General features: G+C 41.9%; 2 protein-coding genes across 3 annotated transcripts in view; one reads left to right on the top strand and one right to left on the bottom strand.

Annotated features, from left to right (window-relative positions):
• Positions 1-6,617, top strand: part of PISD (phosphatidylserine decarboxylase) — a 9,094-nt gene extending 2,477 nt beyond the window's left edge. For both annotated transcript variants that reach the window (XM_010141954.1, XM_010141945.1), the window contains exons 2-7: positions 230-395; positions 2,477-2,713; positions 2,841-2,979; positions 3,882-4,028; positions 5,746-5,906; positions 6,211-6,617. In XM_010141954.1, coding sequence (XP_010140256.1) covers positions 230-395; positions 2,477-2,713; positions 2,841-2,979; positions 3,882-4,028; positions 5,746-5,906; positions 6,211-6,435 — 1,075 coding nt within the window. In that variant the 3' untranslated portion in view covers positions 6,436-6,617. The remainder of the gene's footprint in view (positions 1-229; positions 396-2,476; positions 2,714-2,840; positions 2,980-3,881; positions 4,029-5,745; positions 5,907-6,210) is intronic.
• A 2,561-nt stretch (positions 6,618-9,178) lies between these two features.
• Positions 9,179-10,644, bottom strand: part of SFI1 (Sfi1 homolog, spindle assembly associated (yeast)) — a 26,828-nt gene continuing 25,362 nt past the window's right edge. The window contains exons 30-31 of the mRNA XM_010141965.1: positions 9,833-9,935; positions 9,179-9,286 (exon numbers count right to left, since the gene is read on the bottom strand). Of these exons, the coding sequence (XP_010140267.1) occupies positions 9,179-9,286; positions 9,833-9,935 (211 nt within the window). The remainder of the gene's footprint in view (positions 9,287-9,832; positions 9,936-10,644) is intronic.

A 10,644-nucleotide genomic window follows, 5' to 3' on the forward strand; every position in this document is an offset into this window, starting at 1 on the left:
GTGAATTTTTCTTCCCCCCCCCCAACCCCCCCCCCTTTTTTTTTTTTTTTGAGAGAGAAACTGGCCTCCTATTTTAGGAAGGGGAGGAACTGATCCTAAATGAGTAAAGGCTTGCAGAATCAATGTTTAAGTAAAGATTAGCAGGAACGAATCATCCACAGCTGTGAGAAGCTGGTGGTTCTGAAGCTGAGATGGCTGACCCTCTTATGTTGTGTATGTAATCTTTCAGGTTGCAATTTCCTCAGCTGGCCCTGAGGCGAAGGTTGGGTCGGCTAAGCTGTATGTCTAGGCCTGTTCTGAAACTCCGTTCTTGGCCTCTGACTATTCTCTATTACCTTCTGCCTTTCGGTGCTCTTAAACCCTTGACCAGAGTGGGATGGAGGCCTATGAGCAGGGTAAGTGTGAGCAGGTGTCTCTTGTGCTTCGTGTTCATGAGTGGTTCTATACCAAAGGATGCTGGCAGCAGCTGGGTGGAGAGATCCGAATGGACGGGCTGATCTCTCCTGTGAAAGCAGAGAGATGTGATTCATGTTTCCCTTTAGTTTTTACTGTTCATAGTTGTGTTGACTAATTGCTTCACAGACAAGTGATTTTTTTTTTTTTTTTTTTTTTTTTTTTTTTTTTTTTTTTTTTTTTTTTTTTTTTTTTTTTTTTTTTTTTAGTAGCAGAGAATTTTTTTATCCTCTAACAGTCAGGGCTCTACCCAGAAAAATCAACAGAAACTTCTGAATTTATTCAGTCACCTTCAAGTATCAGGACTAGGATAAGGCAGACCAGCTGTCTTCTCGAGTTCCCTTTCCTGGCCACATGGAAATGGTGTCTTGCTGCTTCCTGTCATTTTTGCAGAGAGAGGGTTTGTTCCTCAAGTTCTTAGGGCGTTTGTAATCCAGCCTGTCCAAATGATACGCAGATCTCTGCTCTGACACTGTTGAGAGCAGGGTGTCGGACGCCTTGTGCATCCCACACAAATCATGCAATTTCAGAATACACCAACCACACAAATATTTTGACTGAAAACTACAGGAAAATTGTAAGACTATTTCATTCTATTTGATCCTCTCAGCTTGAAAACTAGGCTCTCTTGAAAAGAAGGGATTACTAGGAGGTACCTCTTTTGACAGTTTTTGTGATTTTTATAGTTGTATCTGCATGTTTTCCGTGCTTGTGGAAAACCGAGCAAAGTTTATTTTAGAAATGAGCACTGCATAAGGCACGTCAAATAACAGAACATTTTTTCTTGGGTGCTTCAGCTTACATAACCTAAGGTACTGTTCACTTAGTTTTTATCTGATGTACGGTTAGGTTGGTGTTTTCTTTCTGGAATACCACTGCATTTTAATGTGAAGCAGGACGCTGATTTGTGAGTGTAATCTTAATTTGATTGTATGTGATACAGTGGACAGGATCTCACCAGTGTGTGCTTCGGCTTGTGTTTATGGCTCTATTTTGTAAGATGTAATTATGAAGGATATCATTAATACTGAGACTAAGCAATGACTTACTAAGGAAAAAAAAATCCAACTTTTAGTAGGGAGTTGAATGTACCCAAGCCGCAGTGTTAAAAAAATTGCATCAGATTCAGCAGATCACTACTTCTTTTGTAGAACTGGTTTCAGAGGGTTCAGTTCCCTTGGTCCACACATCCCCCGATTACATCATGGTCATGTGAGCTCTTTGGCTGATACGAAGCACCACAAACACTAGAAGAATTACTAACAGGAAGATGCTGTCATCCTTCCAGTTACATCAACAGCACATACCTCTTACCGACATTGGTTTTTTGTTTTTTTTTTTTTTTCTTGCTGCTAAAACTTAGGCCTTTGAGCTTACCCCAAAGGCCTAAGTATCTCACCAGGAATAAGAGCACTTTATACTCTTGCAATCCGCAACTCCAGTTGTTGCAAGAGAAGGAGCAAAGCTGGTATAAGTTTACCACACGGGTATGCTGCTTTGATTGTACTAGTATCATTAGAGCAGGTCAGTACTGGGGAGTGGAAAACGCCCTCATTAGCAGATGCATCTGAGAAGCATGTCATCAAACACTGAAAAATTACTTTTCAGTCAATTTTCCTTTGGTTATTCACAAAAATATTTGTAATGTTAAACCCTTTCGATGAGTGTTCTATTTGAATATGTAAAACGTCTTTTTTTAAGCCTCACATTGGGCAGTTTCCAGTAACTCCCAGTATTCCATTGAATATGGAGCTTCAGCCTGCAGGGTGGAGATTCTGGCTTCAGTATAACGTTGTAGATTCATCCTGTCCCTCACCTGCCCTCATCAGAATGGAGGGAGTGAGGATGAAGTGCAGTGTTAATTTTCTTCTGACTTCAGGCTACTTTGTGTCTGGTGAAACCCACAGAACTCAAGGGAGTGTGGTTAGCAGGAACAGCGTGATCTGCTCTTTTATGGGGAGAAGTAGCAGAAGGCCACCAGTGAGAAGAACTGAATGATGTGCTGCACTTCTTTTTTCTTTAGGTCGCTCTGTACAAATCAGTACCAACTCGACTGCTCTCGCGAGCCTGGGGTCGCCTGAACCAGGTGGAGCTGCCCACCTGGCTCCGGAAGCCTGTTTACAGCCTGTACATCTGGACATTTGGAGTCAACATGAAGGAAGCAGCTGTTGAAGATCTGCATCACTACAGAAACCTCAGCGAATTCTTCCGGAGGAAGCTGAAACCACAGGCACGGCCAGTATGCTGTTTGCACAGTGTGGTAAGAGGAAATGAAGGCTTTACGCTACGCTAGCAGCTTCCTCCCATCCCCCAAAGGAACACTGGTGCTTCATGAGGAATGAATGAATTCCTAATGCACTTCAATTTTTTTTTTCTCTTTGCTGTAGATTAGTCCTTCTGATGGAAAGATCCTTAATTTTGGACAGGTAAAAAACTGTGAAGTGGAACAAGTAAAAGGGGTTACTTATTCTCTGGAATCTTTCTTAGGACCTCGCATCTGCACAGAGGAACTGCATTTTAGCCAGGGTGAGTTCTGTATCAGTTCTGCATTTGTTCTGCTCTGCCCTTTCAGTGTTCTCAGGGATCATGAGAAAAAAAGGTTATTTTTTCTTCTCTCTCACATTGTCAGGAACAAAAGGTCTGATTTTTGTTTGTTTTATTTGGGAATAAACATGTCACTGTTCTAGTTATTCCCTCTGTCACCAGTGGCTTTATAGGACCTTGCCTGGCTCGTTCTGATTATCTGAAATAAATTAATTGCTTGTTTCCTACAAATGACTCCAAAATCTGCCACTCTAATGGGGCTGTAGCACTCCTGCTGTCAGACTGAAAGGTGCCCAAGCACCTGGCTAGCAAAAATTGTATAAGCTCCTCCCTAACAAGCTTTATGCTCAAGCAGGATACTTCTAGGGACTTGTGCTATTGCTGCTCTGCTGCACCTCGAGCACTGTCTCCAAGACCTTGAGTTTTGCTGAAAGTAACACATTTTACCAGACTGGTGAGCGGAGTGGAGAGACTGAGTTCTGCAAAGAGCAGGATTATTTTCAGCATGAGCACAAATGCAACTACTGCATTTTATAAAACTAGGGACTCTTCACAATTTCTGGTTTTAAGGGTTGCTTTGAGGAAAATTCTGTTTCACTGGATTTCAGTTTCTGCTTTTCTGTTTAGGGAAGGGTAAACTCCAAAATTAAGGGATTTCCAAAATTATTAAAACAATACTGGATTTACTTTTGTTGTAAAGGGAAAAGAACACTTTGAAATACTGGGTTCCTGGGTGCGGTGTATCTTTTTGTAGCCTCAACACTACAAGTGGACTGCATTTAGTCCTCATGACTACCAGTGGTTCTAATGCAGACTGCTCAGCTATGGTAGATGACTATGTGAAGAATAGTTTTAACCCTTTTCTTTCCATGGTTTCTTTGCAGCCCCAACTAGTAACTCTTTTCAGCAACAACTAGTGACAAAGGAGGGGAATGAGCTCTACCACTGTGTAATCTACCTTGCACCAGGGGATTATCACTGCTTCCACTCGCCCACTGACTGGAGAGTGTCACACCGACGGCATTTTCCAGGTAGGTTTCTGGTCCTAGAAAGCTGCAGAGCAGCTGTGGAGGGAAGCACTGCTACGGGACACTGCTGAATGAGACACACCAGTAGAGCAGCTGTACACTTGCATGATAGGTAAGGGTAGAAAAGTGATTTCTCTTAAATGGTAGTGAATTTTATAGGAATATAGTTTACCAGAACAAATCACATAAATGGTGAAAGCAGCGATTAGCTGCTTCGTTCTTTGAAATAACTGTTGATGCATGCTGACCCGATTGTTCAGTTTGCATCTGAAATACTGATGGTTCTGCAGATCAGACCAAGCAGTTGCCTAAAACATGATCTCTTCCAGTGCTTGGCAAAGAAGGTGTGACTAAACAGACTACTGGAGCTGGGATCAGATGGTTTTATACTCTTCTTTGGAGATCTCCAATCAGCAGATAGATAACAAAATTTTACATATATCTATTCAAAAACCTAAGTATTTGGATTTTGTTTCAAACACCATGAGAGAGAGAGAGAATGACCTGCCACAAGGTTTGAGTCATCTGTCAAGTTCCAGACTGAAGCTAGGCCTTGCCTGAAACAAAGGAGTATTAGTGAAATGCTACTATCTCATTTAGTGCAGCAGAGCAGATGCATTTTATAGCTAAAAATGTGTGTAATGACTATACTAAATTATATATAATGACTATACTAAATTACTGTACTAAATTACTTTGAGGACTAGATAGGGATTTCAATTTTGGGGGTTATTCTGTAATACGCTTTTTTAAAAACTGAATTTTGTTCAGCTCTAGCTAGATAGCTACTTGGTTTAAGCCAGTCTCGGTAACCACTTTAATGCATTTACTGCAGAACTGGAAGAGGCTGCTCTCATGCACTGGATAGTTAACCAATGGAACCTGTTCCTAAGCTGTATAAATGTTCTTTAGCTTCCTTTCAGAAGCCTGTAGCCTTTTGTTAGACAGATCTCATGTGCTTCTTGGAAGGCTTCTTTCAGTTCTGTCAAGGACAGACTAGGGACTAGCTCTGCCTTTATCTTCACCCTGATGTCTCTTAAGGCCCTATCAGATGACAGTTATCAGTAGTTGTCATTTGTATGTGACACCAGTGTGAAGTTGTTTGGTTACATCTTTGGTAGAACATCGGGTAATGATGTGGTAATGAGTCCCTGCCACCTCAGTTTGGTGATGGAGGAGTAGGTATGATGCTAGAACAGGTGTCAACAACAGCAGATACTTGGAATTCTCACCCCAGATTTTGCTCTCTACTAAAAAGGCAGGCTTGCCCTGTCTGAAAAAGCAGTCAGGGGGAAGCTGTAGATGGGAACAAGTGAAAGCTGAGGCAGGTGCGGAGGATACCAGTCAGCCTGAAAAGAACTATTTCCAGGTAGGAAAATGTAATCTGTTTGCTTCTTTAGCAGAGAGAACAGTAGATGGTGCTCCACATTGCTCCACAACAAAGAAGGAGCACGGTCTTTAGTTTCCATGCGATTCTGTTAGCAAAAACACAAAATAACATGAACCCTGCCTAAGAGTGGCGTTCCTTCTGGACAGACTTTGTTTTCACTACAGCCTTGTCTTTCATTTGCTCTGCCAAGCAGTGGCCTCTCTTCCTGCAAACAAGTGAAAGAACTGTTCTGTGGAGCAACTACAGCTCTACTGAAGACCCTATTTAGATAGCATTGTAATACTGCTACAAAGCAGACAACTTCACTTGAATATTGTCTCACTTTTGCAGGCTCTTTGATGTCTGTGAATCCTGGAGTTGCTCGCTGGATCAAGGAATTGTTCTGCCACAATGAACGGGTTGTCCTTACAGGTGACTGGAAACATGGCTTCTTCTCTTTAACTGCTGTAGGAGCAACAAATGTGGGTTCTATCCGCATCTACTTTGACCAGGTGAGCAAGATAGCAGTAGGCAGCTTTCTAGTTTTGATGGTTGAGGTTGGTACAGTATAGAAAATAACAAAAAAATGTAAAAAAGTCTTACTACCCTGAAATGCAGGTGTTTCGCAATAGCAATATTCTGAGACTAATTTAAAAGGTGATGTCTCCAGTACAGACTATTTTCTAACATACCTGTTGCATTCCTGAATTGTAAGTTCCTGCACTGAACATGCCTGGATATCCACAGTCTACGGCTGTGGTAATGAATAGAGAGTCCTGAAATCCTTAAGTAATGGTTTCTTCCTTCTCTCTACAGGACTTGCATACCAACAGTCCACGTTACTCTAAAGGATCCTACAATGACTTCAGCTTCATATCCAACAACAACAAGGAGGGAATCCCCATGAGGAAAGGGGAACACTTAGGGGAATTTAACTTAGGCTCTACGATCGTACTCATCTTTGAGGCACCCAAGGACTTCAAATTCCACCTCAAAGCTGGACAGAAAATCCGCTTTGGAGAAGCACTGGGCTCTCTCTAGAACTCTCTCAGCAAGAATGTTTTCTATACAAAGGGACTCTTGCCACACCACTGAGTGTTCACTCAGCAGGACCTGGGTGAGGAGAAGAGATGTCATTGCTATGTTAAACTTGAGAGTATTTGGTCTGCATTTACATGCTGCTGAATGCAGAAAGAAGTGAATGAAGGTACAGCTGCCTTGAAAGATGTTGACCATGGAGGTTTCTGTCCCACCCTGTGCCTGCAGTCAGTCTTTCATCTTCTCCCCTCACTGTACCACAGGATCATTATGTTCTTAGAGCCTGTTAAGTCCCTTTGAAAAGCCTTCCTAGGCTTTTCAGGTGCAATGAGGAAAGGTGGAGGTAGAGATTAGCTGCATTTAAAGGGACACTGACAGACCTCGTACTTTACATTTGCAGTGTCTGTTTTTCAGACCTTTACTCAAGAATGAGTTCTCATATTTATTTTATTCTAAGACAGTCTGATGTTGTTATATAAAGGCAGCCTGTGAATGCGTAGGGATCCAGTTAAACGGGCTAGCATGGCCTCACAGTCCAAATTAAGCAAAATGTACAGACAGCATCAATACAATAAATTACACTCATCCAGGTTTTCTACTGTTTGAAACTTCAATTCTTTTACCTGAGATTGTCCCTTTAAAAATGGACTTTGCACTGTATTTTAAACCTGAAAACACTGTCTACATTCCATATGATGGAATTGGTCATCCATCTTAAAAAAAAAAAGCAAAGGTGTGTGTCCTATTCCCTAATCCACAGTTTTATTTTCTTACTCCAGGCCTTACAAGATTTTGTTTAAGAGAGAGTTACTTCACCTCCTGGATTAAGGGGTTAGAAGACATAGGTGATGTTTTTCTCATGTGATGCAATGAGATGGCAGCCAGAATACACTTTTACTTTCTGCTGTTTATCTTCATTGTTGCTTTGTCAGTAAATTCTTGAATTATTAATTCCTCTAATTACAGAACCATTTCAGATACTTGAGGACCAATGTTTATTGCAGAGTGAAATGCCCTATGTATGCACTGACTGTGTATAAAAATATTAAGTATCTTTGAAGCAATCCCAAGTTGCCTCTCAGGTGCCAATCATGGCCATCCGATAATGGACTGGCAACAATTTCATCTTACTGAAAATATAACAAGACCACACTGGCTCTGACCTCTGCCCTCAAGCTTAATGCTAGAAGTGTGCTGGGGGTGAAAGCTCTGTGCTGAAGCTTCAACTTTAAGCAAAACTTCAGAGCCTCTTTGTAACTTCATGTCAAGAAGAGTTAAAATCTTAACGCCTTGGATCTGCTGAATGTGGCACTGTATGGCACTGAGGGAAACCGGTGCCGAAGTGAAGAGGAGGAGTTGAGTTTTAAAGCAGCATATCAATTGTTCTTAGGGAATAAACTCTTTCAAGTCCAGGCACTCAAACATTTTGAACTGACATTGCTGTCCAGAGCTTGTTGGGAGTGGACATGCTTATGAAACCTGCTTTTCTGCTCTCTGAAAGATTTCCCATATTACTCCCTTGCTTGAGCTACTTTTCTGCTAATTCAAGGAGACAATAAGCTTTGACCAGCTCTGATTTCCTACAGAAAAACTTAGCTGCTTTGTATGCACTGCAGAAAATAGAATATAATTTTGTTGTACAAATGTCCAGTTTGCCAAGTCCTGTATGCTTAGCTTGTCTCAGGAAAGGGATGATAAACTGCCTCTAATGATGTAGCCCAGCCCTCACTCAGATGACTCTGGCTGTTTGGGTGACAAGCAGGAAAAAAATTCATTTGGCTCCAAGAGTCAGTTTCTTTACAGAGGGAGGAGTTTGAAAGCTTGAAGTGGCCCTCAGCCACCTATCTTGTTAAACTTACTGGCATTAGCAAGTTTACTCCTGCAGCAGTGTACAGGTTATAGCAACGTGCACTTTTTTATCCATTGAGAGTGAGAAAAGACTAAGGCAAACATCAGCCCCAAGAGGCTAAAGCTATGACTTCTGACTAAACCTCAGTGTCATGTAAATAGTAGGAATCACATTTGTTCCAGTGGATGAGAGAAAAGACAACTGAATCTTTTCCCTGTTCCCCTGGGGCCTAAGGCATCCAGACGCAGCCAAAGCACCTTTAAGCTTTAATTTCTTCCTACTCAGCAACATCATCCACAGTGGCTGGAGGTTGCTGTTAGTCTAGTAATGGAGGAGGGGTTACCTGATGTTTGCTTTACTATAAATCTGAGGAGGAGGAGAGGATTCAGCATGCAAATGGCTGCTTTTGAGATGGTCTTACTACTGCGCAGAGCGAGCCGATTAACAAGCATTATTTGTCAAGCAGTGGTCAGCAACACACCCTGGCAGTGACAGCAGAGTTCCTGGAGGGTACTGATAATGCTGTGAATTTCTCCTGCACGGAGAATCCGTTTAATTCAACTGTATCAGTAGCACGGTATTTTTGTATGTCAAAGTGTATGACTTACTGACATGAATTGCAAACATTTTGAAATAAAGTCTTACCAGTGTCACTTACCTTTCTGAAATGTCAGGGTAACCTAAACTAGGCAGAGTGCAGCATGAGGTATATTTAGCTCTTGTTTGGTTTTTAACCAGTTATAGTAACAAAATAAAACAAGCAAAAATATTTTAAGTTAATTTATAAACAAAAATGTCACACACAGCCAAAGAGAACATACACATCTCTTCCATTCTCCCCTACTGTGAAAGGGGCAGAAAGTCCTACCTGTGAGCTGGAAAATTGGTTGAGATGCATTATATATCCAGAGCAATCTGGATGTCATGCAGGCGGGCAACCAGGTTCTGCACATGATGCCTCTCTTGTAGTTGTGTTTTGGTGAGAGCATTGATCCTCACCTGCAACTGAAAGTGAAGACGACTGCATAAGCTGTTTGTACAGCACAACAGCTTTCAGTCTGTTTCGAAAGGGGAAGAGTGAATGAGCTTTAGCCGCCTCTATATTATCCCGCTTAAGAACCACTACGTGCCAGGGCTGTGTCACTCCAGACCAGCCTAGTGCTGGCTAGTTTTGAGAGGTAACAGTGCAGTACCCTCACACATGGCTGTATGAACTTGGGGACGGAGAACAATGCAGATGCAGTCACTGTAGTGTAGGTGCACTGTCCTGAGAAATCACAGAAGAAATTGAGACTGAATCTGCTGAAGACTGCTACATAAGCTTGGAAATAGCCTTAGAAAGGTCTCTTGGAGCTGGAGTTACATTTCTGAACAAATGAAGATGCATCTACACAGCAGTCAGTTATGCTCATCTGCCCACCTCTGAGGACGAGTTTCCCTTCTCTTGCCATTTTAGTAAGAGCTTCTCAGAACCACCATCAGCCTTCAGGCAGAGTGCACAGCATAGCAATAATCACTTCAGTAACTTCAGTTTGTTTACTATTTACGCACCTGATCCAATTCTTCCCAAACTCCTTGTACACCATCTTGGTCCTCTGGTTGTGTGCTCATTTCTAGCCACTTCTGCAGAATCTGCACCTGCTGCTGACAGGACCTGATAAAATGGATTAGAAAGATTCTTATCCCAGCTAGGAGCTCAACAGTCTAAGCCAACTTAGACCTGCAAATGATACTTGCAATAAGACCCATTTTTTTTGTCTCAAACCAGTGAAAGGTTAAAGTCTGGGGAAAAGAAAAAAAAAAATGCTGGAAGGCAGAGAAATCTGTCTGAAAACTCCATTTCCTAGTTCCTGATTTCCATTCCTGGCAGTTTAACCCCCACCAAGCCCCATTTTCTTCTAAACATTTCTGCAAATGTGTTCCTGTTGTAGTAGGTAAGTTACCAAACACCAGCCATATTTCTTTTTTAACTGACAGTTGGAAAAGCCCAGTCTTTGCTCCTCATGATAAAAGAACTAAAAGCTGAATTTCAGCAGTTCTGCCAGGTCCATTTATACTGCCTTCAGATTACACCCAATGAGGCCTTTGTCATGCTTTCTCCAATAGCTGCTAAAGGTATAATTAAACCACTTGCTGACTACAAAAGAAGTTGCACATGTACCCTCTCTCCTACCTGGAGTGAACTCTTGAAAGGAGAAAATAAAAACCTCTGGAACTTCTCTCCATTTCATTCACAGTTCTGCTGTGAACGGACTAGTTATTTTCCAGGTAGACACATAAAAAGCCATGACCCCGAGCTGACTGCCTAAAGGCAGGCTGGCTAAAGGGGCTTTGCAACATACTTGAGTTCTTGCTTCCTGCTG

This window comes from Buceros rhinoceros, unplaced genomic scaffold (genome assembly GCF_000710305.1).
Source record: "Buceros rhinoceros silvestris isolate BGI_N320 unplaced genomic scaffold, ASM71030v1 scaffold14120, whole genome shotgun sequence".
Classification (NCBI taxonomy): Eukaryota; Metazoa; Chordata; class Aves; order Bucerotiformes; family Bucerotidae; genus Buceros; species Buceros rhinoceros.